Source organism: Photinus pyralis, unplaced genomic scaffold (assembly GCF_008802855.1).
Source record: "Photinus pyralis isolate 1611_PpyrPB1 unplaced genomic scaffold, Ppyr1.3 Ppyr1.4_LG5, whole genome shotgun sequence".
Classification (NCBI taxonomy): Eukaryota; Metazoa; Arthropoda; class Insecta; order Coleoptera; family Lampyridae; genus Photinus; species Photinus pyralis.
Genome location: NW_022170596.1, coordinates 6,499,182 through 6,524,231, shown reverse-complemented (window position 1 = coordinate 6,524,231; position 25,050 = coordinate 6,499,182). Strand labels below are relative to the sequence as shown.

The window sequence follows — 25,050 nt, the reverse complement described above, 5'->3', positions numbered from 1 at the left end:
TTCGGGAGCAAACTCTCGGTATCGCGTATTTTCTCATTCGGGCAGAAATTAAAACCGACAGTTTTTCGGTATAGGGACACGGGTGTAATTATTATAATCTTATCACAGATTAATATAGATTGGAAAGTTAACAGTGCCTGTATCTCTGCACACTTATCTTAAAAGGTGGAGTTGGGGATATAAAACGTCCGCCCCTTCTTCCTACTAACGGGGCCATAGAGACGAGAATCGCGAACGGGGGCGGTTCGACAATGAAACTTTCAGACTTTATCCTGAACGTTCGCTGATCAAACAGTAGCTTGTCGGTTGAATTTTAGCTTACACGCGTTTTGGTCATCCGAAAACAAGACATGTTTTTCAGACACGTGTTAATTACTCAGGTGGCTGGCCGTCAAACATGAAAAATTCAGTGGGCTTTCGTTTTCACGACGCGTTCTGTTAATAAAAAAAATGCCAGAGGACCCATTACCTAAATTCCCGTTCGTTAAAAATTCGAAAGATTGGTCTTGAACGAAAATCAAACTGTTCATTTGATGAGAGCATAATAAACCCGAACGTCTGTTCTAACAGAAAGTGCGACAATGACATTAGAACTTAGTGCAGCTCATACGGCAATGCCTTTAGATTATAGTAACACAGGTGTGCGTCTTGGTGAAGATTCTAGAAGCCCTTTAAACGTATCAAATTCGGCGCCCTCCAGTCCGCCGGCAAACAGCAGTGCGTTTCGAGTTGTGACGCCGAAAGGCAGAGAAGGTATGTAAACTTTATCATATTACAACCCTTATTTACACCGATTAAGTATTAGTCGAGTCAAGGCAGTTAAATGCATTTTTATCAGAAAGAGAAATACTGCTGACGAATGAAGACACATTTATTTTGTCTTCACATTTTCTGTGAAGTTTAGATAAGGAATGTACCGCAGTTAGGATCAACAGTTACATGCTATTGGTAGAGATAGGTACTCAAACTCCTTTGTAAATTTTACGGTTGGGATTATAGAAATAGAGGTACACTTCTACCTAATTCATAATATAGAACTGCGAAACATGCAAAAAATTAAAAATTGGTACCTACACGTAAATCAATCTTGCATCCTTGTGAATAAATAGCGCTTTAAGTAATTATAGTAACAAGTACACCCTATATCTAGGTATATCTATAGCACTACCACGGTGTAGGTACAATAAAATTATACCCCATGACCACTACTAAGAAAGTAATATAGGTACTTACTTTTTCCGATAGTCTCGATCTCGAAAACAAATGTACCGAATTTAACGCGATGTTTTGTTTTTTGGAAAAAAAACGCACGGATAAATAACTACCTAAGTAGGTATATCTACTTATACAGGGTGACCATTTTCCGCGCCTCGGCTCCCTTGCCATATCCAATATCTCAAGAGCTAAGATGTTAGTTTCCAACAAAATTTATAAAGTTATAAAAGCCGAAGTGAAAGCATCTTTATGCGAACTTATTCTGTTTTCATTACCTACCTACCGGGTTGTGACTTATCAACTCATCATAGGAATTTCAATAGTAATGTTTTAACTTCCGATTATTGTAGAGATATCAAGTATATTTATAGGTTTTTTTGTAGACAAAAAAAATACGAATCCGTAGGTACCTACATAGGTATAACGGGCGATCAAAAATGAGTTGATGTCGAGTCGCCTTTGGAAGTTCAAGTTAAGTACGATTTCCCATGTAAACATAAATTCCAAAGGTGACTCGACAGCAACTCATTTTTGATCGCATTGTACCTACTATAGTTTTTTTTTAATAAACTCAGAAACAGAAAAAATTTAGAAATAAAAAACTGTCGCCTTTAAAAATTCGGGAATCCCATGGAATTATCAAATCAAACAAATAGGACATTTGCCATTAGTTTCACGTTTATTATATTTACCTACTATACCTATAAGTACAAGTAATTATTAAATTCTATTATCTACAACCTATATGCAACTATAGAATGGTAAAGTGGTTGTATTCTGGAAATAGCGCTCGTCAAGTACCTAAGTCATAAGTGCGTCGTTCAGCTTTGTTTGATCGTAAACTGCCACGGCATCCCTGATTTTCCGGTTTTCAGTTATCCAATTTTTTTGGTTTTAAAATTCAAAAAATGAAAACCTATAGTATATGTACATGGGTTCCTAATTTTTTTTTCTTCAAAAAACCTAAATAGGGTTTATCCATAAAATAATTAGGGAAGCCAATAATCGGAAATTACGAAATTACAATTGAAACTCCTATTGGTGGTGAATAAAACTAATGATTTTGTACGTAGAATTTATTTCAAAAAAATTAACCTCGTAACTAACTTTTTAAACAGAAATTTGAATGTATTTTTCTGATTACAGAATATATAAGATTCCATTCATTGCGTTTCGAATAAAATATAGCAAAAGTTCAGGTGCATGTAATAAATTACATACTTCTTTATGTGCAGTTGGTATAGGTAATAGGTACCTATTAATTTTATTTCGGTTTTCCAAATTTTGTACCTACCTAATTCACCGTTTCCAAAGCACTGTTTTGAAAATTGATTTGGTATTTTAATCGAACTGTAACAGAAAACCGTGATTATAGATGTGATCATTTTTTAGAGACAAAGATAAGTAGGTATACCTACCTATTGAAAAAAAATGCGAACAGGTCGCTATAACCAAAAAAAGTTGTAAGTATAGGTACCTAGGTAGGTATACCTATACCATTCTGCTGTGATTCTTCTTTAAGTGAACGACAATAGTACCTAGATAGGTACCTATAGGGGTATAGCATATGACTTTTTATTGGAAGAGTGATCAGTAAGAAGAGTGTGCAAAATAAGTAGTTAATTGAAGGTATGCAGCCATGTACAATAAGGCTCACATGAAATATCTTTAAATAGATTTTGGTAAAATTTTTGCCTGTAAGTAAGTCGAAACTTTAAGCCATAGGTAATTTATTTTCAAATTGTGAATCTAGGTAAGTTTTAAGATTTTGGGCTAAAAATAGAAGTTATTTGTTTCAGCTATTTGAAACTTTACAATCGGTTTCGTGTTGCCCCTGAACCATATAGGATTTAGTTGATTTATTGAAATAGGTATTTAATAGTATATTAAGAAACAAGTTTCATAAGTGGCGCGTTTAACGCACGAGTTCAAGTTTAGAAAACGAGCCGCTCGCGGCGAGTTTTCTAATGAACGAGTGCGATGGGGCGTCTTATGAAACAAGTTTCTTATACTATTTTTTCTATTGAGAAGATATTTTTGAGAAATTTTTATCAAAATGATGTTATAGTAACTTTTTGTAACTAGGGAATTTTGATATAGAAGTTGTATTAGTGCAGGTTGTATTAAGTTGGCAGTACGACGTCCTTTAATATTTCACTTAAATAAATACACTCTCATCAATTTTGTTTTAATTAATAAACTGCAGAAATTAGTACCTACATTAACTGTGGAACAATTCATAAAGGCAAAATACAGTCCTTCGTCCTTTTATATAAGTTATGTGAAATTCAGTCGTGTCACTGTCGATTAACGACAAAGCTAACACCTAACAGATTTCGCCCGTATGACTCTGCTTCTACTTATATTGGTGACTGACATAAAAAGAAAAACAAAGGTTTCCTTTCGCGATTTGCCATTAACGGTCACTAACAGATCGGTCCTTAGTGGGTTGTTGTTACGTGATACGTGTCACTCATTACGACGGGTTCGGCTTCGGATTGTCACTTCCTCTTGGAGCATAACGATACTACACAAATCAGGCTCACGATATGAATAACGCAGAACAAGTGCTAAAAGCAATAAGCTGTTTCTTTAAAATATTGTTTAATGTGTTCCGAAGGTATCCTCGTTGTCATCCTTTCCCCATTCGAAATCTCCTTTATAACCTGTAGGTCTTTTTTGGAAGATAGGTACACTATTCGTACTAGTAATCATTGGTCACAGATTGCACGTAGATGTTGAGCGTGCTACAAAAAGAGGCATTAATCATTAATGTAAAAATTTACCTCAAAGCTCCACATTGTTGATATCTCGGTTCTTACGCTACATACCGTAATATTTAATTCCCTTTTGAGTTTTGGGAGAAAGTAATAAGTGGTTTTTTCATATTGTTCTTGTAATTTGATTAACACTTTATCAGCCTTACAAGTCTCGCTTTTAATCAAATAGAAAAGGAATCTTGTCTTTCTGTATATCAAAACATAACCCTAATTTGTAAATAAATACAATCGAATGTCAAATAGGGTAGTGAATTTAGGTTTTCCTCTTTAATACCAACTTAAAAACGGTGCGTTAATAGGTCTCATTAACGCACTGTTTTGAGCGGAAAACAGTGCGTTAATAAGAACATTTAAAAATCGAAATAGAAAAAAATATATTTGAATGTAACCATGTCGAAATTTCGTGTTACAATGGGAGCATCCCGGGTTCATTTTTTATTTCTGATCTACAAAGTAGTTACATTAAAAATAAATAAGAATAGATATTTATTAAATAGAATATAAAACAAAAAGGAGAGCTTCCAAACTAAAATAATCATATATAATACCATAAGTAGTCGAAGTATTGTCGAATATTTTTGAGGTGCTGTCACGAATGCTAGTTACGCTGATTAATACCACGAGCGCTTGCGCGAGTGGTATTAAAAAGCGTAACTAGCATGAGTGGAGCAGCAGCTCAAAAATAATCTACAAATACTTCGACTACGAATGGTATTCGGACGACTATTAAATGAATCAAACGAAAAATTAAGCATAATTACCCACGCGAATGTATTTCCATGACAACAATAAATGTCAAAATAAATTATGGAAGTTGCGTTTTTTGTTCTGGGGAAGTTGCTTTTCATTTTGCTATTGATTCTATTCGAACTTTTGTGCTCCAAGCTAATTCGTTATGAGTGATTAAATTAAAAGATGTGGTGATAAGTCTGTTGTCGAAATTGATTAACAAACTAAGAAGAATGTTCCGGTTAATACGACAAAATTTCGCGTCATTTCACTGGTGGAAGTTTGACAAATGTCATTGAATAATCGCATAGAATTGTCGCTGAAATACCACACGTGAAATTATCGCTGAAATGCCACACGTGCAATTATCACTATAATTCGTTCCCATTGGCGCAGCAATTTGAAATCGAGACATTTCACTGGTTGAAATGTGACAAATGTTAGATGAATTGAATAGTCACTAAAATACAAAATTCTATTTAAAAGGGACAAGATATCGGCAAGCCGGCTTGCAATCTCACCCTATAAGAGGTCGAAAAAGTGTAAAATTAATTAATTAGAGTGCTATAATTATACATTGTTCTTAAAAATAAATAACAGACATTTGTTGTGACTGCAAACATAACAGCTTCTTCTTCATAGTTCTCCTAAATGAGTAAATCATTCATATTACTATTCAATACGTTTGATGCTATGTATTCAAATGAACTTTCAAATTTTTGGCTTACATGAGCTGGTATATTGTAGCGTTGAACATGTCTTAGATCACGTGTGTGTAATTCTTGTCTAGTTTGCAGTAATACGAATAGATAAGTTGGTCTAAGGGAATTGATTATATAGTATAAATATAGTGCAAGTATATACATGAGATAGAAGCGATGTTCTAGCTTAAGATCTCCTAAGCTAACATAATGGGGTGTTATATGGTCCTATTTACTAATTTTATAAGCAACAATTTTGCAGAACTTGCAATTTATGTTTTAATTTAGCAGTCAATAACGGAAAATACGCGCTAGAACAATAATCCAGATTACTTAAAACTAAGGTATTCATCAAGTTCCATTTTGTTTTTACAGGTAGAAGGTCTTTAAATTTATACATGTAGGAAAATTTGGCGTATCCTTGGCTACACTTTTTGGTGATATGAGATTCAAATGATAGATGTTGATCAAGGAAGATACCCATCAGATTTTTTTACTGTAGGGTGAAAGGGTATAACGGTGTCATACTTATCAAAACACGTGTTGTCACTAATGTTAAGGCTTTTTGACACATAGTTTTGGAACCACAACACATAAGTTCACATTTTTTTGTGTTTAAACTCAAACCTTGTTACTTGACCGATTCACAAAGACCCGTGTGTCCTCAATTTTTATTTGCGAGTAAAATAAACCCATGCAGAATAATTTGAAACGCTTCAGTCTAAATACGTCACAAACCTACAACCAATCACGTGGAAGGGAGCCGGCAACCTTGCGAGAGGGTCTGACGTTTGTCGTATTTGACGTTTTAAGAGGCACGTTTAACTACACCTAAGTGTGGTGTCACACTATGCGTTTTAACCGCTCCCGATAAAATGGATGCGGTTTGACGGGATGATATCACACGTTTTTAAATGCGGTTTCGCCGCACCAGGATGCAACATTGTGTATTTTGGGATATCTGACAAACTTTATATGGTACGACTTGACCTGTAGGAAACACGAGTCCATATTTTGTGTAGTTCTATACTTACCTTTATTAATGACTAAAGATTTTTGGGGAGAATGTTTAGGTATAGGTATACATATAAAACAAAGTCGTGTATGTTAGGTACCCTACTTGTAACTCAAGAACAGCTGGACCGATTTACATGATCATTTATTTGTTGGATTCGTCTCCGACCCGAATAGTAGAATAACTATTAAAATATCAAGAAAAATGTAAAGAAAATGATTACAAACGTAAATAAGAAAACTAATGACAACATTCGAAAATAAAATGAAGCTTTCTATGAAAGCGTTAAGGTGTACCTACTCCGAAAAATCCTTCCGAAGTTCCTACGGGAAAGTGAGAAAACTAGAAGGGGGTACGGGAAAAAACGGGATTTCCCAAAGGCGGTACGAAGTTCACCTGGAATGCAATAGTTGCTTGTAAAACATAAAGTCTGACTATGCAAATAAAATTAAACGTCACTCTGGTTATTAAGGGTTACTGAGAAAGTACAAGGAATTGTACTCGTCACATCAGATATTTTGAAAAAAGTGTGTGTCGTTCTACTATAAAGTTGTATACGACAAATCGTACCGTCTGTACGGCGCAGAGCGGCGTTTAATCACAATATTCGTTGATTGACCGATTAAGAACTCCCTTTTCATCATCTAACTGGATCGATTATTATATAGGCATGGGAAACTAATGCGAATACATTTTTCAGAATGTGTACGTATATTGCCGGTAACATATGCATAGGTATGAATTATACAATGAGCTCGTTTAGGAATGAAGACTAGAAAATTTTAATACTGAAGAAAATAACTGCGCTAGGCTTTGCAATTTTTACAAAAATAAAGAGTAACATGGCGTTGAAAAATTAACATGTAAAATCATATGGCCATCAGTCTTTAAAAAAAGTCACTGTACTATATGGAACAATTTATGGCCGGTCAAGCTCTCCCTCTGTTACGTACTGTCTAATACGTCGGTTAATTTCCCAAATATCACCTTCACATAGACGGTACTTCAATGGGCAAGCACAAACCTATTACAGAGATATACCTAAAACTTGTCTAACTTAAAAAAATGTTTCAAAACTCACTCGTGGGTATTGTCGCGTAACGCAACTGTAACACTAGTGAATCTTTCAATTGTACGCTGATAAGAATGTGTTAAATGTGGTGATCATGTGCACCCCATAGTGTATTTACTATTATATTTAAATATTACATACTTGTAAATGTAGTAGGTACTAATACTGACTACTTATACTAATTTTTTTAAAATTTAAATGTAAGTGATACAAATTTCTCATTTATAGAATATAGAAAAATGAAATAGTGAAATAAAGTTGTGAATTTTAATTGTTGTTTATATTACAATATTTAGAACAGTCACTGCGCATGCCCACACATAATTTTTACTATGCGCGAAATGTTTGCCTTTACGAAAAGCATCTGTGGTTGAAATTTCAAAGAAATATCTCCATAAATAAGAAAGTTGGCATTGCGCAGTCTGCGCAAAATATGGAGTTAAATAAAACTGATTGAAATGGGCAAATATAGATCATAACAGTTATCAATTAGCGAAAACCCGAAGTCTGTAGGTGGCCCAGGGGCCGAGATCTCGATGGAACGGACGGACGGACAGACGGAAACACGAGCACATAAGTGTCACTTCAACTTCGTTGTTTACGCTAAAAATAACAACGCGCACTTCGTTGCAACTAAGGCTATCAAAAACACCATCCAAACTTACAAATTCTTGACATTCTCCCACCCGAGACACGATACAATTAACAACAAGGCAACAAACAGTTACTTATAAGAACCTCTTTGGCATTTTTACCATTCACTCACTTTTGATCACAATGGATTTTGACGAATCGGATCCTCTGCTTTCATTCACACCCGTCACCCGCACTAACTTGCTTCCTCTTCTTCATCAAAAGTAAGATTTTTCTGTGGCAGCAACTCGAACAATTGCTTGGGCGAATACCCTCGAGAAGGGAGGTCAGCAGGGTTCAAAACTCCTGGGACGTGTCTCCATTCCTCCACTACTACTGCATTTCTGATTTCGTTGCTAGGATTACAGACAAAGGGTCTTCAATTTTCATACAGTAGAGGAGTCCGACCGAAAAATACATTTTACACTTTCGGCTAAATCTTTCTTCACTGCTGTTGTCAGCATCACAGCAGCCAATAGGCTCAATCTTGGGATCGTGGTCTTTTTCATTGGTGCTATATGGACTTTTCCCTGCTACAAAACTTAGGTGTGGTTGCAGTACAAGCGAATCCCACCGTATCAAACACCTTTTGAGCCAAGGAGAACATACTGCGCTTGATGTTGACTGAGAACCGGCTTTATAGCTCAGTGGTAGAGCATTGGGCTATAAATCCGGAGGTCGGGTGTTCGAACCTGGGTTGACGTGAATTTTTCATCTGTGGCGGAGATGGAATGGGCCCAGCACAAGAGAGGGATAATAGATAAATAGGTAGATAAATAGAGAAGTAGCTCTGTTTACATATTATTTATTAATACTTAACGTGTCATAAAATGTATCCCACATCGGTCCGAACACGAACGTGGCTTTGAGTGAAACTTCACTCAGCTGGTATGGATATAGGAATGCACCCACCCAATTAAGTCGAACCTAGCCTCTGCCAGCATCATACTGGATTGCCATATGAACGAATTCAAGATTAATACTTGTTTTTTGGTACTTCCTTATGCAATAAAATAGTATATTGTTTACCAATAACAAAGTCCTCCGAAGGATTAAATCACACACTTTAGTCCTGGAGGTATATTACGCTATCTTTCGGTAATTATCCAAAGCAGTTTGAATGTGAAAAGAAAAGATTTGAAGTAAAAAACTTTGTTCGATTGTATGGTGACGTACCATTCTGTTACTATACAACTAGAATACAAATCCATTTAAAAGACTATATTATGTAGAAGTGAAGATTCAGAAAGTCGTTGAAGAAGCTGTGGCTAATTAATTAATTATTAAACTCTGATTGGTTAAGTATAAAAAATAAACCGTAAGTAGGTACCTAATTAAATGATTATAGTAACTGCTATCCCTAATAATATCTTGACACTTAGTTAAATTTATGTTTTATTTTCGCTATCCTCTGCGAACACAGGTGCCAAGGTTTAAACGCGAGAAGACGTGATCGTTTTATTTTAAACTATTGACAGTGACAACAATTAGTGCCAGATTGCTTTAAAGTTTGTAATTAGTGGACGTGATTTCCCTGATGTTTATCTAACTCTTTGTGTGAAAAATTGCCAGTTAATTTGTCAATGACGAAATATTTTAAACGCAAGCGGACTATTTTCGGTGTTATACGTTCCGCTGTAAATTTCTTAATATACCTGCCTCTGCAAAGACTTTGTGTGTTCGATAGATATTTATTATTTTATTTATCAAGTGTACGCGGAGACGGTCTTGGAAGAAGTTGTTTAAACGTAGCAAACAGGAGTTAAATACAGAGAACGAAGTTATAACATAGTCCCCATTATGCAATTACAGGAAATTTGTTTCCAATAAGCATCGAAGAGCAGCATTTGCAGTGTGTGCTCTATATAATTCTGTTGAAAATATCATTCCTTCAATATGTCCGCATTACAATGTGTTACATAGTTCATATCGTGCCATACATTTATATAGTAATTAAGTTGGCATATTGTTTTATAAAAAAAAAGATGTTCTAATAAATAATTTTGAAATTTTGTCAAAATATAAAGAGATCCTTAACATTGCTTTATTTGAGTGCTCAATAAGAGCATAATTATAACATTTGGCGACCGGTGACAGGACATTTTTTGCGTGAGTTTTGTTCTGAGAAAACGTTTTTGAAAAATGGAGCAACTGGATATGGAACAGCTTAAAAAACTTCGTACTTCTTCCCGGCAGGCGTTTACGAAAGCGTACAACGCATTAGAGATTCTTTTAGCTGGAGATAGTACTAAGGTAGTTGAAGTGAAAATATCTTGGCAATTATTACAGGAGAGATATGAGACGTTAGTAAAGACAACTGAGGGATTACACTGCCGAATGTCAGCTGATGAAGAAATTTCGCAGGAAAATTTAACCGTAGATATGGATGAAGCAGAAAAGTACACCCGTAAATTTTTAACGGGTAAATATGCGGTAGAAGAGGCATTGCAACTACTTGAGCCTTCACCCAGTTCTGCATCAGTGCAATCTACTCCTGGAGGAACGACAACAGGCGTAGTTAATATACCGGTTACAGCCAAGAAAATGAAACTACCGGTTATTAACTTGATAAAGTTTAGTGGTTCTACTCGCGAGTGGTTACGGTTCTGGGGACAATTTCAAAAAATCGATCGTGACGCACAAATGTCTACCGAAGACAAATTTGAATATTTAATTGCGGCGATGGTTCCCGGTTCGAGAGCTGCTGAGTTAATTGCACGCTTTCCACCTACTGGTGATAATTACGCAAAAGCTGTAGACAGTTTAAAAAATCGCTTTGGACGTGAAGATTTGTTAGTGGAAGTGTATATTCGCGAACTGTTAACACTAGTTTTGCAGAATGCCAAACGGGGCATTAACCGCGATGCGTTAGGTAGCTTGTATGATAAACTTGAGTCACATATGCAGGCGTTAGCAACATTGGGAGTTACTACAGATAAATGTGCTGCTATGTTATATCCATTGGTAGAATCTGCGTTACCTGAGGAATTGTTAAGAACGTGGCAACGTACAACGGAGTCAAGACAAGCAAAAGACTGCAAAGAGAAACTCGAAGCGTTAATGCAGTTTATCGGTACCGAAGTAGAAGCTGAGGAAAAAATACGGCTAGCCACTGATGGTTTTGGCTTGTTGAACAAAAGCGAGAGGTCCTCAGAGAAAATGAAGGCGAGTGAAGCTGACAAATCCAAGAAAGAACAAAAGATTGTTCCAACGGCAATGGGTCTTTTGACAACAAAATCAAAAGATGAGATTTGTATCTTTTGTAATGGTGATCATTCTAGCGCTGACTGCGACAAAGCTCGGTCTATGAATTTGGATGAACGTCAAAAGGTAGCTCGAGATAAGAATTGCTGTTTTAATTGCTTGAAACAAGGCCATAGTTTTCGACGGTGCAGGGTCCAGCTTAAGTGTCAATGGTGTTCTAAACGTCACGTCATGGTTATGTGTAGAAGCCTGGCGAATAATAAATCGACAGATCAACCTCCGAAAGCTGAGAAGGAAAAAGCTACTACAATAGAACAGAATCTGGCTTATTTTTTAAATGTTCCTGAAGTTTGTTTAATGACATTGACAGTGACACTTCTTCAAGGTAAACGGGAACAGATAGTGCGCGCCGTAATTGACACTGGGTCCCAAAATTCCTATATACGCGAAGCGGATGCGGTTACTATGGGTTATCATTCAGAACGAGAGGAAGAAATTACACACACTCTTTTCGGTGGAGTTAAGACACGACCTCAAAAACATCATGTGTACCGACTACATTTACGTAGTGTCGATGGTAGTTACGCTTGTACTTTTGAAGCCAAAAGTCAAGAGAATATTTGTGATAAAATTCCCGCTGTTAAATTTATGTCGAACATGCAGGTATTGGAAAAACAAGGTATTTTTCTATCAGATGTTGGCTCATCCGTAGAACAGATTAGTATTTTAATTGGAGCTGACATCGCTGGTAAATTTGTTGACTGGACAGCGTGTGCAATTAGACAATGGGCTCGTAGCACTAGAGACTTTATTGGGATGGACATTAATGGGAAAATTACCTGTTACTACTTCCAAACGAAATGATATAACTTTAAATGTGATTTCTCTGTTAATTCAAGATCGTGATATTACTAACTTTTGGGATCTTGAGGCTATTGGTATAAAGGACTTGGCAAGTCAGAAATCAAAGGAGACGCGAGAAAAGGAAGTTGTAGAGCGGTTTCTAGAGACAGTGACAGTAAATGAAGAAGGCCGCTATGAGATAGAACTCCCTTGGACTGAAGAACATTTACCGCTGTCGTTCAATAGAAGACATGCAGAGAGAAGATTATTTTCGCTTACAAAAAAGTTACAATTGGAAAATCGCTTGTTGGACTATCACAACGTTTTGCAAGAATGGTCCAAAGAAGGGATAATTGAGCTTGTTCCAAAAGAATGTCTCAATCAAGAAGGACACTATCTGGCACATCGGCACGTAGTAAAAGAAGATAGCACCACTAAATTGCGACCAGTATTCAATGCATCGGCGAAAACTGATAACTCAAATTCCCTAAACTTATGTTTAGAAACCGGATCGAATTTGATAGAATTGATTCCCAAAATACTTTTGGATTTTAGAAAAAGGAATTTTGGAGTAATATCTGATATACAAAAGGCATTTTTGCAGATAAGTGTCGCTAAAAGGGATCGAAATTATTTGAAGTTTCTTTGGTGGTCCGATCCACGAGCGACAGAGATGGTTGAATGGAGACATGCACGAGTTGTTTTCGGAGTATCGAGCAGTCCTTTTTTGTTGGGAGCAGTTATAAGATTCCATTTACAAAAATTTGTGGATAAGGAATCGTCTGACCAGAATGTGGTGTCCAAATTGTTACGCAGCTTTTACGTGGACAATTGTGTAACGAGTGTAGATAATGAAGTTGAACTGACAACATTTATGACAGAAGCGACTTCTATCATGTCAGAAGGACAGTTTACGCTCAGAGGTTGGGAATTTACCGGACAACAGTGTGGAAAAGAAACGAACGTTATTGGACTTGTGTGGCACAAGGAAAGAGACACATTGTGCATTAATCCGTCGATACTCAACACCCAAAAAGAAGATAAAGTTACTAAAAGAAGTATTCTGTCGGCGACGAATAAGGTATTTGATCCGATTGGTTTTACATGTCCGGTTATGCTACTTCCTAAGCTGTTGTTGCAACGAACGTGGCTGTGGGGTCTAGACTGGGATACAGAAGTGGATGAACCAGTTAGACAAGAGTTCGTTAATTGGAAAGAGCAGTTACAGTCGTTAAAAGAATTGGAAATACCGCGCCGATTAATTACTAATTCAGTGACAGAAGATGGATTGAGCATACACACGTTTTGTGATGCTAGCGGCAAAGCCTATGCTGCAGCCGTTTATTTGAGAGCAGTATCGTCTCAAGGAGTTACAGTTCAATTAATTACAGCCAAGGTAAGAGTAGCGCCTACGAAGTCAACCACGATTCCTAGATTAGAGTTGTTAGCGGCCACTATTGGCGCCAGGTTGACTAATTTTGTAATTCAAGAGTTACAATACCAGAATGTTCAAGTGTACATATGGACAGATTCCACAACTGTACTATCGTGGATTCTACGAGACGGAAACTGGAATGTATTTGTGAAAAATCGAGTTACAGAGATACGACAGTTGGTGGAGTGGAGTTGCTGGAGATTTGTACCAGGTGAATTAAATCCGGCGGACTTACCTTCCCGAGGATGTTCAGCTAAGCAATTGATAGCATCGAAATGGTGGGAGGGCCCTTTATGGTTAAAGAAACATTCAGAAGAATGGCCAAAGTCACCAGAAGAAGTTGATGAAACGGAAGTAGCTAGAGAACAGCAAAAAGGATTGGTGAAAAACAAAAAAGAAGAAGCTGTGCACGTACTTCTATCAAGACAGTTAACTTCAATCAAAGACAATTCGTGGTATCCCGATGTTTCTAGTTATCATACCGTCGTGCGGTGTATCGCGTGGTCTAAACGTTTTGTGAATAATTGTCGTGTTCCTAAAAGTCAAGTTCCTAAACGTCAAGTTTATAAACGTCACGTTCCTAACAATGTTCGTGTTTCTGGACCTTTATTAGTAAGGGAAATATGTGCAGCTGAAGTTTTGTTGTTAAAGAGTTTACAGACAGAAATGTTCGAAGGTGTTGACGATTCGCGATTGAAAACACTTAACCCTTTTGTAGACGATGACGGCGTTATTCGTCTAAAGACCAAAGTGTTTAATAGTACTGATAATTATAATTTCAGGTGCCCAGTAGTGTTAAGCCCTGAACATAAAATGGTAAAAAGGTTGATCCGACAACGTCATGAAGATTTGTACCATGCAGGAGTACAAACCACCATAAATGTTATCCGCGAAGAGTATTGGGTTTTGTCAGCCAGGCGAGCAGTTAGAACGGTTATAAAATCGTGTGTAAAGTGCCAGAGGTATAACGCCACTAAAGTCGAAGTGAACACTCCGCCGCTACCGCTAAATAGAGTACGAGATGCTGCAATCTTTGAGGTCGTAGGTGTGGACCTCGCAGGTCCTTTATACTTACAGGAAGGACAGAAAGCTTGGATTGTGTTATTTACATGCGCTGTTTACCGAGCAGTACACTTGGAGTTAGTGTCAGCTTTATCAACTATGAAGTTTTTGGATGCATTACGACGTTTTATTGCGAGACGTGGACGACCATCCTGCATTTATAGCGATCAAGGGACTAATCTGGTTGGAGCAGGGAACCTTTTCAAGAAGTTAGACTGGGATAAGATACAGGAACGAGGTTCTGCATACAAAATAGAATGGAGATTCAACCCTCCTTCAGCTCCATGGTGGGGTGGATTTTGGGAAAGGCTAATTCGTCTGTTAAAGCAGTTATTGAGAAAAGTACTAGGACGAATTTCGTTATGGTATGAAGAGTTAATTACGGTGCTGATAGATTGTGAAGCTGTCATCAATGCTCGGCCGATTACATATCTGAGCGCTGATAGTAACGATTTAGCTCCACTCACTCCATCCATGTTTCTGCAAGAAGTACCGGAAATCGGCATTCCTGACTGTGATTATATTGCCCGTAAACATTTATGCCGAAACTTGAAATATCGTCAGCAGTTAACCAAAGACTTACGTCAGCGTTTTCGCTCTGAATATTTGGGTTCTTTGTTCTACGCTGCAAATTCTAATAAAGCCACGAGAAACCTTAGAGTCGGTGAATTGGTTTTGATTGGTGACGATAATCAGAAGAGAGCAGATTGGCCTTTAGCAAGAATTTTGGAATTGTATCCAGGAAAAGATGGGGTGTGTCGTGTAGCCAAGTTACGCACAGCTAAAGGAGAATTGTCGAGGCCAATTCAACGTATTTACCCGTTAGAAGTAGATTTAGTTATCGGAAAAGGAGAGTCTGAAAAAGAGATTGTGCGACCCATTAAGAGTCTGGAGTCGGACAATAAGTCAGAGCCAGCAGAGGATATAAAAGTAAAGACAAGACTTGGAAGATTGGTGAAGAAACCAAATAGGTTAAATCTTTAATTCTTGTTATTTCTATTTTAAGTTACACTTAAAAGGTGGGAGAATGTTATATAGTTCATATCGTGCCATACATTTATATAGTAATTAAGTTGGCATATTGTTTTATAAAAAAAAAGATGTTCTAATAAATAATTTTGAAATTTTGTCAAAATATAAAGAGATCCTTAACATTGCTTTATTTGAGTGCTCAATAAGAGCATAATTATAACACAATGCGATATCTTTATGCATTAAATATTTGGGACCTTAGGTAGGTTTATTTGTAAAAAATAAGCATTTATAGTGTAAACTGTTTGTAAACACAGTGTGTTCCGGATAGAACGCACCATAGGGAAACGGCAATGTCTTTTTTTTCAAAGAATCCACGAGGCCTTGCGTTCAACGTATACTATTTGAATCTTTTTCTAGCGTCAGGCAAGCCTAATAACGTACGTTGAACGCTAACTTCAAATGCATATCAGAGGCCTCGTGGATCCTTCGCGAAAAAATACATTCATACTGTTTGTCTATGGTGCGTTTAACCTGGGACACACGGTAGATACAGGCAAACAACCTTTCTATTTTAGCCTTTTTTTTTAAATATACAGGGTGCTCCTTTCGTGAGCTGAATCTATTTAAAATGTTTTCAAAATGGCAGCACTTCCAGAAATATCAGTACAATCTAGCAACATTGCTGTTTTAACTGGCAATTTCCAAATATTTTATTGCATTTTTGAATTCTGCGTGAAATTTCTTTTCTTTATATTGCTCATATGCGGCATTTATGCTTTTTAAGACATTTTCACTTTTATGAAAACAGGGCGGATATAGAGGGTTTATTACATTAGTACATTTTTGATGATGGGGTACCTACTAATACTAGTTCGTACTACTTCGAAAAAAATCCGAGAAAGCTGCAGATGAAGTTTCCTTTTGTGGTTCTAAATAACATCCCACATGCGCCGTTAAAAATGTTACGTCGGGTCAAACATTAATACTTAGGTAAACGGTTTTTCGCAAAAATCTCGCCAACTTGACTTGACTACCTAGGGAAATTATATTTTTGAATTTTCAACTTTAGCCTCCATACTATAGGCCCAGGCATTGTAAGTAAGTACCTACACTTTATTAAATACATTTTTTAACATAAGATTGGTTCTTATGGAAATGTAAATTCAAATATGTATAAATTTAAATAAAATTTAAACTCGAATAAAATGCAACTTTACCGATATGTAGAACGTTTTTTAATCAACTTATTGGATTGGGATTGGTGTATTTTAAGAACGCCCGTGAAGTTGTGTAACTCAATACAATTTTTTTTACGGTACTGGTAACTAAAATCTTAGTTTATTATTGTGGTTTCAATTCAAATCTCACATACTTTTGTGCATTTAAGAACGTAAAACTATATCAATAACGAAATAATTTCAAAAAAGTTGAGATTATATATTACACCAGTTTGGCGCAATTAGGCTGCTAATTGCCTTGTTGGTTTTCAACGGTCGGCCGACGCGTTAACCGTAACGTATTTTTATTATTATTATTCATATTATCGCGTATCATATTATTATTATTATTCATTATTACACAGTTTTTTTATTACGCGTATGCCGCACGTCTCCAAAAAACCAAAGCAAACAAGTTCTCTTTGGTAGTTACATCACATAGGTTTACCTATTACATAAACACATCATGTAGGACATTCAAACTACATTCACATCAGGCATCCAAAGTAAGTCAATTGTGCACATAACCTCGGGAACACCAACGAACGAACACAAACACAAACAAGGTCATCCTTCGTTATGTAACCGGAAAACCCAGACCAAACAAGTTACTGCGAAATCTCAAGGCTACGACTTTGAGATGTTTCAAAAAGTGGTGGGGGGTTGTGTCTACACACTACTCGTACTAGGACCAGTCTAAAAAATCGTCACAATTTATTTTCCGATGCAGACTAGATTTTTAACTTTTTTTGGGGGATGGAGTGTCCTTATGAATCCAGCGCATTGATTTATGTTTTGCAAGAGGAACCAAAGTCTTCGTGTATAATCTTGACAATTCCACTCCAGCTTCTTTTGCGACAACTGGGATTTTTTATTAATCGATTAGAAACCAGTAATATTTAAATAACGTGTTTTCCTGATCTTGAGTCCTCCGGAATCAAGTGTCAATCCCCATCGAAATGCTCTCACTCTTGATCAATAATTTACTACACTAGTGTTCTGTCATTGCAATAAAAAACTGGATTCACTAGTGGTCTAGTACTGTGACGAAGGCATGTCTTGCAGCTCGGTATCACTTTTGACCCTCCGGAAGTTGAGAAAAGTATGTAATTAAGAGAGTATTTAGAGGATACTGTGAGTCCATTGATGATACACATTCGGCAGTACTTTCTTTCCCGCTATGGCATCCTCTTCCTTCGATGACTTCTGCTTTTTACTAGATGTGCCCATAATTTGATCATGATTGTGGTTACATGACTCACATCAGACTTTCTTCTTGCATTTCCTCGAGGGTTGACCAATTTTCAAGCACCTGAAGCAAGCATTTTTTCTCAATCACTACTTCATAGCTAGTTTCTTTCGCTTTCCAATCAATATTTGCATTTTCATTCTTGTTGTATTGATGTAGTTAACTGAAACCCTGCACCCGTAATGGAAATCCTCATATCATTCGCTACTTCTTGTCGCATGAAGTCTCTTAAAAATCCAACCTTGACTTTGCCATGTTCGAATCGAAGTAGTGTTTTGAGAAGGCTTGATTCAACCAAGAGGTATTACCATATCCCTGGATCGGCCCTTTCAAGTTGTAGAGTGCCCAAATTGCGAAGATGAGATTCCAGTGTAGTATGTAAGTCCGACAATGGCAACTTCTCTTTGTTGTTTCGGTTGGTGATGACGAGCTGGAGAAGTCTCCGAACTGTACGTGAAGCATCAGGCCCGTTTGACCATATTGCTCTTTTAGCGACTCATTTGTGATGAGGTAATTAGCACCAGTGTTTGGGAAAGTCTTTAGGATTAGATGAGCTTCTGTTCCAATTACCATGCGCTGGACGATAGTTCGAAACTTGTCTACTGCTGTTCTCCTCATAAAATTTTTATTAAGGCGCCCACCACCCAAGCTAGCTTTCTAGTTTCCCATCTAATTTAGGGAGTACTACAACAGGTAACTCGAATCGCCTCTTCTCGTAGTAAGCTCCAGCCTTTTTCCATTTACCCTTCAAGTGTGTAAAAAGCGAAAACATAGAAATCCTCATTCTCCTCCTCCGAAGCATCACCCTTTAAAACATATTCTCAATACCTGAATTGCATTTGAGCATCCTCCATCGCTGTCAAGCTTATTTATCGAAGTCTGCTTCAACTTCTCCTTCAACACGTTGACGGTACGCCCTGGGGCGTGCTGTATTCCGGTGGCGTATCAAACTTGTGTTTTTTTAATGGAACACCTCATATTTTATTCCTGATTTGGAACGTACTTGAAAAATACGTCTTAGAGCAAAATTGTACGCAACGATTTCGCTTTTATAACCTTTTTTCGTCAAAATTTGACAGTTTTTTCAATTTTTTTAGAGAAAATAATCGCGCAGGCTGATAAGTTTTGGACTGAGACACCGGTTAAGACCCCTCCCACAATCACATAATCTTTTTGGGTACTTTATCAAAAAAATTACATTTTTGATTGACCTTCGCCAGATGTCATATTTTTTAAAAATGTGAAATGGCACTTCAAATTTTGATTAAAAAAAGTTACAACAGCGCAATCGTTGCGTACAAGTTTGTTCTAAGACTTTTTTTGGTATCTTTTATAGTAAAGGAATTATGATCCGAGGGGTCTTAGATGCTACACCCTATATAATTTGAAACTGACGACTATAGACAAGTTTAAGAGTATGGGTATAGAGTAGAGTTCTTTTCATTCTGGGTGATTCCTGGTTAACTAAAGACTAAAAAGAAATAATATAATATGCTTATCCATCTTGGTTGTATTAAATTATTATTCCATTGGCCTTTCATCCGGAATTTAATTTTTCTACTACTACCTTAGAATCACGTCATACTTGCTTCTTTTTTAACAACAGAATCTCGCCTATTCTCTGCTAGTGAAGTGGAATAATTTCATTCTAGCTCTTGTGATGGAATGACATAGATATATAAATACATGGAATGAGCACATGTGGCGACATCTAAAACAGGACATCCTAAACCACAATTCTTAAACTGTCAAAATTTTAATTACGCTTGCGCCAGATATTAAATTTTAAGGACCGGTAGCGCGAAAATGAATAGCAGTGGCCAGTGAGGATTTAATGGAACTTTCAAATACTCCCCCGGAAATCACCGTGGAAGCAGAACACGCAAAAAAATTTACTTCCCGACAAACTAAAAGTGTACGAACATACATACAGCAAATTTTTGGAGTTGAGGACAAGAAAAAAACCAACTCATTTTCAGAGAACGTAGTGCTTACTTTAGCAAACTATCACAGTAAATTAAAGCATCCACATTGTGGAAAACGTATTCCATGCTGTGCTCTACGATACTTTTGAACAATAATGTAGATATAAGCAGCTATGCTAAGTTGCAGGCCTTGTTAAAAATGCAATCCAGCGGCTATTTCCCTAAAAAGTCAAAAATTCTATCAACGAGCAAAGTAAAAATGTTTATTCAAAAAGCACCCCCGACAGTTCATATCTACTATAACATTACACGTTCAAATCGTTACTCGTTACATCATATTTATTTTACATTTGCAGGTTGCTCTTATAGTTGGCATTAGTGGTGCTTGTCGTAAGCACGAATTGTGGAACATAAAAATCGGTGGACTTAGGTGGAACTGTAATTAGAATACCCAATACGAAAACTAATGTACAACGAAAGTTTACAATTACGAGGAACCCGTACGTTGGTATACCTACAACCAAACATCAAGTTGCATATTCTACAATGAATTAATGTACCTCACTGCACTATACAAAAAGAACATCCATATCAAAACAGTTAACGTTGTTGGTCATCCAGAACACATTTCCTCCAGGAAGTTTTAAAACTAACCTAAAATATAATGCTCACTAAAATGTTACCTACACTCGTAGATACCTTACATACAAATTTTTCGAGTAGTGCTATGATGTTTATTTCTAATTTGCATCCATAACGTCCTCTTTGTAGCATTTTGTATTTGAATTTATACACATCATGAATTACATTCCGGTCGCAATCTCGAATACGTTTATCGCTTATGGTTATGTTTATCTAAATCTAAATGATCCACGCCGATACACTGCGCAGGACAGGGCACATTCAATAATTAATGTGCACATTTGTAAATAATATCACAGAAAAGTTAGTTTTCCTTTTCTGGGATAATATTGAGGGAAGAGAAATTGTCGAGGAATTTGTTTATACAGCCATTTAGACAAATCAAATCAAATATGCCACAGGGATCTGTTATACCAACCCACCGTACATAGACGTCCATACTAATGTGTGAATTGTCTATAGTTAACCCTGCTTGTTTTACATATTTTGCAAAAATTCGTCGTAGTAGTAGAAAAAATTATGTCTATTACTTGTAAGGAATAGGTATTCAACGCTCGTGGAACCGTCACACTCGCCTTCGGCTCGTGTGACGAACTTTCCACTCGCGCGGAATACACTCTATTCCATACTCGTTATAGAATATACTATATTGACATATACCGAACAGTTATAATTGGAATAATTTTGTCTGATTGTGTGTATGCAGATTAGGTGATAACGTCATATGTAGGTACCGTATGGTTGATGTTTGCAGATGAAATCCGGGATATTTTCGCCAGTCCAATCGTGAACTGGAAATGGGAGGGTATAGCAATTGGTTACACACGTGACACGAAGCGACAAAGAAATAGGGGTATAGCTGTGGAGTTATATTATTCTTATTTTGACTATTATTAAAAATAAATCTGAGTGTTTACCATATGTGGAATAATGTACTGAAACTCTTTTCGAGTTTTTACACTTCGGGTCAATGATATACATACACATGTGGATGCTGCAAGTGTAAGTTACAGGGGGTTATCATGCGTAAATTGGAAAGTGAATCTATTATAAGGTCCACATGTTGTACGTTTAAGTCATTGTTCCCGGATGAGGATTTAAGGAAAAAGCAGACGGAGAGCATATAAGAAATTAAGATTTAATTTTTATTTGCCTGCGTCATAAAATAATTACGACGGTTACTTCTTCTGCACGAAAAAAAATCATGTGACAGATGTTATGCATCCCATAATTAATGCGAGAGGTTAAAAAGTAAAGCTGAGAAGATGCACATGATTCATTAACGATCGAAAGCGTTACAAGAAACGGGAATTCGTCTACGGAGAACAATTCATTGATATTAATACGAATGCACTACTGTTGCTGCACTTAACTATACGTCCCCAAAAATTAAGCATAATTTATGACGAAGCATTGGTGCAATCAAAAGGAGCTGACTAACTTTCTTAATTGTCCAAAATACAGCTGACTAAATAAATCCTTTGACGGCGAAATTTGTTATAGCCATTAATATCCTTAGAAGTTGCGCCGACCAAGCCATTTGTATTAATCTTTCTATTGTGTTTTCTAATTTCTTTTAATAATATTAATGGGAATAGTAAATAAAATCTTGAGTATTCTAATTAACGCTAATAAAGTTTATTCCTACCGCATTATTTCGGAAAACACTTCCGTCTCTATTATTATCATTTCGATATAATCCATAATCAATACGTGGTATAGGAAAGTAGTCAAAGTTCGATAACGTCATAAATATTTAAGGTAAAGCATCTGAGTTAAGGCGATATATTTTCAGAAAGTTGAATCTTTCAGTAGACGAACGAGCCCCAGAAATCTCTCTGTAATAAATCCAATATCGACTGCGCTGCTTTAGTGCTTTATCTCCCGAGGGAAGTTTCGTATCACCTGACACCAAATCATAATTACCGAACGGGCTTGAGTTGTTCGAAAAGATGAACAAAAATCAAGTTTGTAAAACAGCATAAAAGTTTCTACAAAAGATTTAAAATGTATCGGAAAACTCGGCAGAAAAACGTAACTCGGGGAAAAGTTTATGATGTTATTTTGTATTTCGATCCGCGATTAAATCTAATTTCCGACATGACTGATTGCACATTGTCGAGTTATGCGTGATTTTTTTGTCGACTACCTTGAAATTTTCGCAAAAAACGGCGACAAGAATTGACGAGCAACGGATACACAATCTTGTAAATGATTCAGATTTTATGAAATGTACTTAAAAATGGCATATGGTTAACACTTTTGGTGGCACAAGTACACTCATTTGAGTAAAAACTAGCATTAATATTCAAATTAGACTTGTACTTTAGAAGACTGGCGTCTGTACAATGACGTCAGTTAAGCCTAATAGAACAAATCATACAACTGAAGCCAATTACACATTAATATGTTATTTCCGATCTCCACTATCAGGCACGTTCCCTTCCTACATACGTTAATGATTTGCATGATTCAGTCTTTTACGTTTTACGTGCTTTAACTCTCAAGATTTCTCTAATTGAAATGTAAAATAACTATTATCGAAAGGGAGGGCCACATTCCTGTATAGAAAATTGTAGAAAATCAATTAAGCGCCCGATTACCTAATCGATGTAGGTATAACTTTATATTGTTCCGAGACATAGTAGGCTGTGTATTTTAATAGGAGCTAAACGAGTGGGAATACGTACACAATCTCAACGAGAGATTTATAAAAGGCATAAAATTTGTTCATTTCATCTATGCAATTCCGATTGTTCGAAGTGTAATTAGTAAACAAAAAACAAAAACTGCCTTTACGTATACACAAATCAGCCCGTAATTATTCTAAATTGGAGTTAAAAATCGAATACGCTTTAGAACTGCATCAAGAGTTATATTTTCAAATCATTTACCTAATTAGAAAGATTGCAATATTTGGTGACATATTGAACGTTTTACCGCATTATTATCAGATGTAATAACTTCCTACACGTATCTGCTTCCAGATATCCAATTGCAATAATTCAATTAAGTCTATTTGATTTTGTTTCGTCGAAATGGAACACCTATACAATTATTTTATTTCATTCTATTTGCATTGACTAAATAGGTATTAACGTTGTGTACACGAACCTACCCTCTTCAACTGACACATCTGACAGAGTATTATTATATTTATTATCAATTTTTATTAAAATCACATGTGTTGTAGTAGTTATGATTCCTGAAATCCCGATGAATGTAGGTAATGCTTCGTGCGGCAGTATAGAAAGCAATTAAATAATAAATAATTCCTGGACGGGATTTGTAGACTATTCTTTTGAACGATGCATCTATCCCGACCGGGGAGCTTTAATGAGCTTACAATTCCTCCAAGGGACTGAAGCTCGTTTACAGCCCATTGCAGTACTAGGTGGACCCACAATGATGAACAAATATTAAAACTCTGCAAGATAAAATTAGAAAGAGTTCTAATTGGTTTACTTGCAAATTTTGTTTCAAAGCCACTAAACAATGCTAATAGTCCCCTTGCAAGTTTTCGGAAAGAAAGGAAAGCGCACAATTACAATTTTTCGGTATATATTTACCTATATTATTATTATTACCCAACTTTAAATTAATTTGTTTTGAACAGCAATTGCGAAATTTATTTACTACGGAGGGGTAGTGAAATCGAATGTTGCTATTAATTACCATCTGTACACAAACACTTTTAAAACGTCTCAAGATATTCGTTCGTTTTTAGATTAATTTGCTGTTTAGGGACAATGAAACAACTCTTCAATGCTCAGTGGAAAATTGTTTTCCTCACAAACATGGGCCTGCATAAAACAGGCATGTACAGTGTACAGGGCTGTACTAACTCTCTCCCACAGAGAGTGAATGCATGTGTTTTTAAATTTATTGTATTTCTTTTTTTTATTTATATATTTAATTAATAAACATTATTGTTTTACTTCTCTATATCTTTTTTCCATTTCAAAAAAGCTAATCGAGGTGTCCCAATACAAGAAGAAAATACACTGTATCGTATTTGGGACTCGAAGACCTGAAAGAATCCCATTTTCAAAATATACCCATGAACGAATTTGAATGGGGATAGAACTACAATCCGCTAAGAACACACAGAAGCCAAAAGAAATTGCTGAAAAAAGAAAGGAAAAAATGGATGTAACTCTACAAATTGAAGACTGTGGGGCAGGAAGAAGCGTTATTGCAGATATACCAATGGGCAAATGTTGAAGTTTTTTAACATGTGTTCATAAAGAAGTCTGATGGTTAGAACAGGAGTAAAAGGGGATATGAAATTAACAACACCTGAGAAGCCATGGATACGAGAAGAGCAGTTAGTAAACGTCATTGTGAGACAGT

The 25,050-nt window shown here is 36.3% G+C and overlaps 1 protein-coding gene across 1 annotated transcript in view; it reads left to right on the top strand.

Annotated features, from left to right (window-relative positions):
- Positions 1-311: 311 nt before the first annotated feature.
- The window catches only part of LOC116171362 (zinc finger protein Gfi-1), a 70,720-nt gene continuing 45,981 nt past the window's right edge, over positions 312-25,050 (top strand). The window contains exon 1 of the mRNA XM_031488154.1: positions 312-753. Coding sequence (XP_031344014.1) covers positions 582-753 — 172 coding nt within the window. The 5' untranslated portion in view covers positions 312-581. The remainder of the gene's footprint in view (positions 754-25,050) is intronic.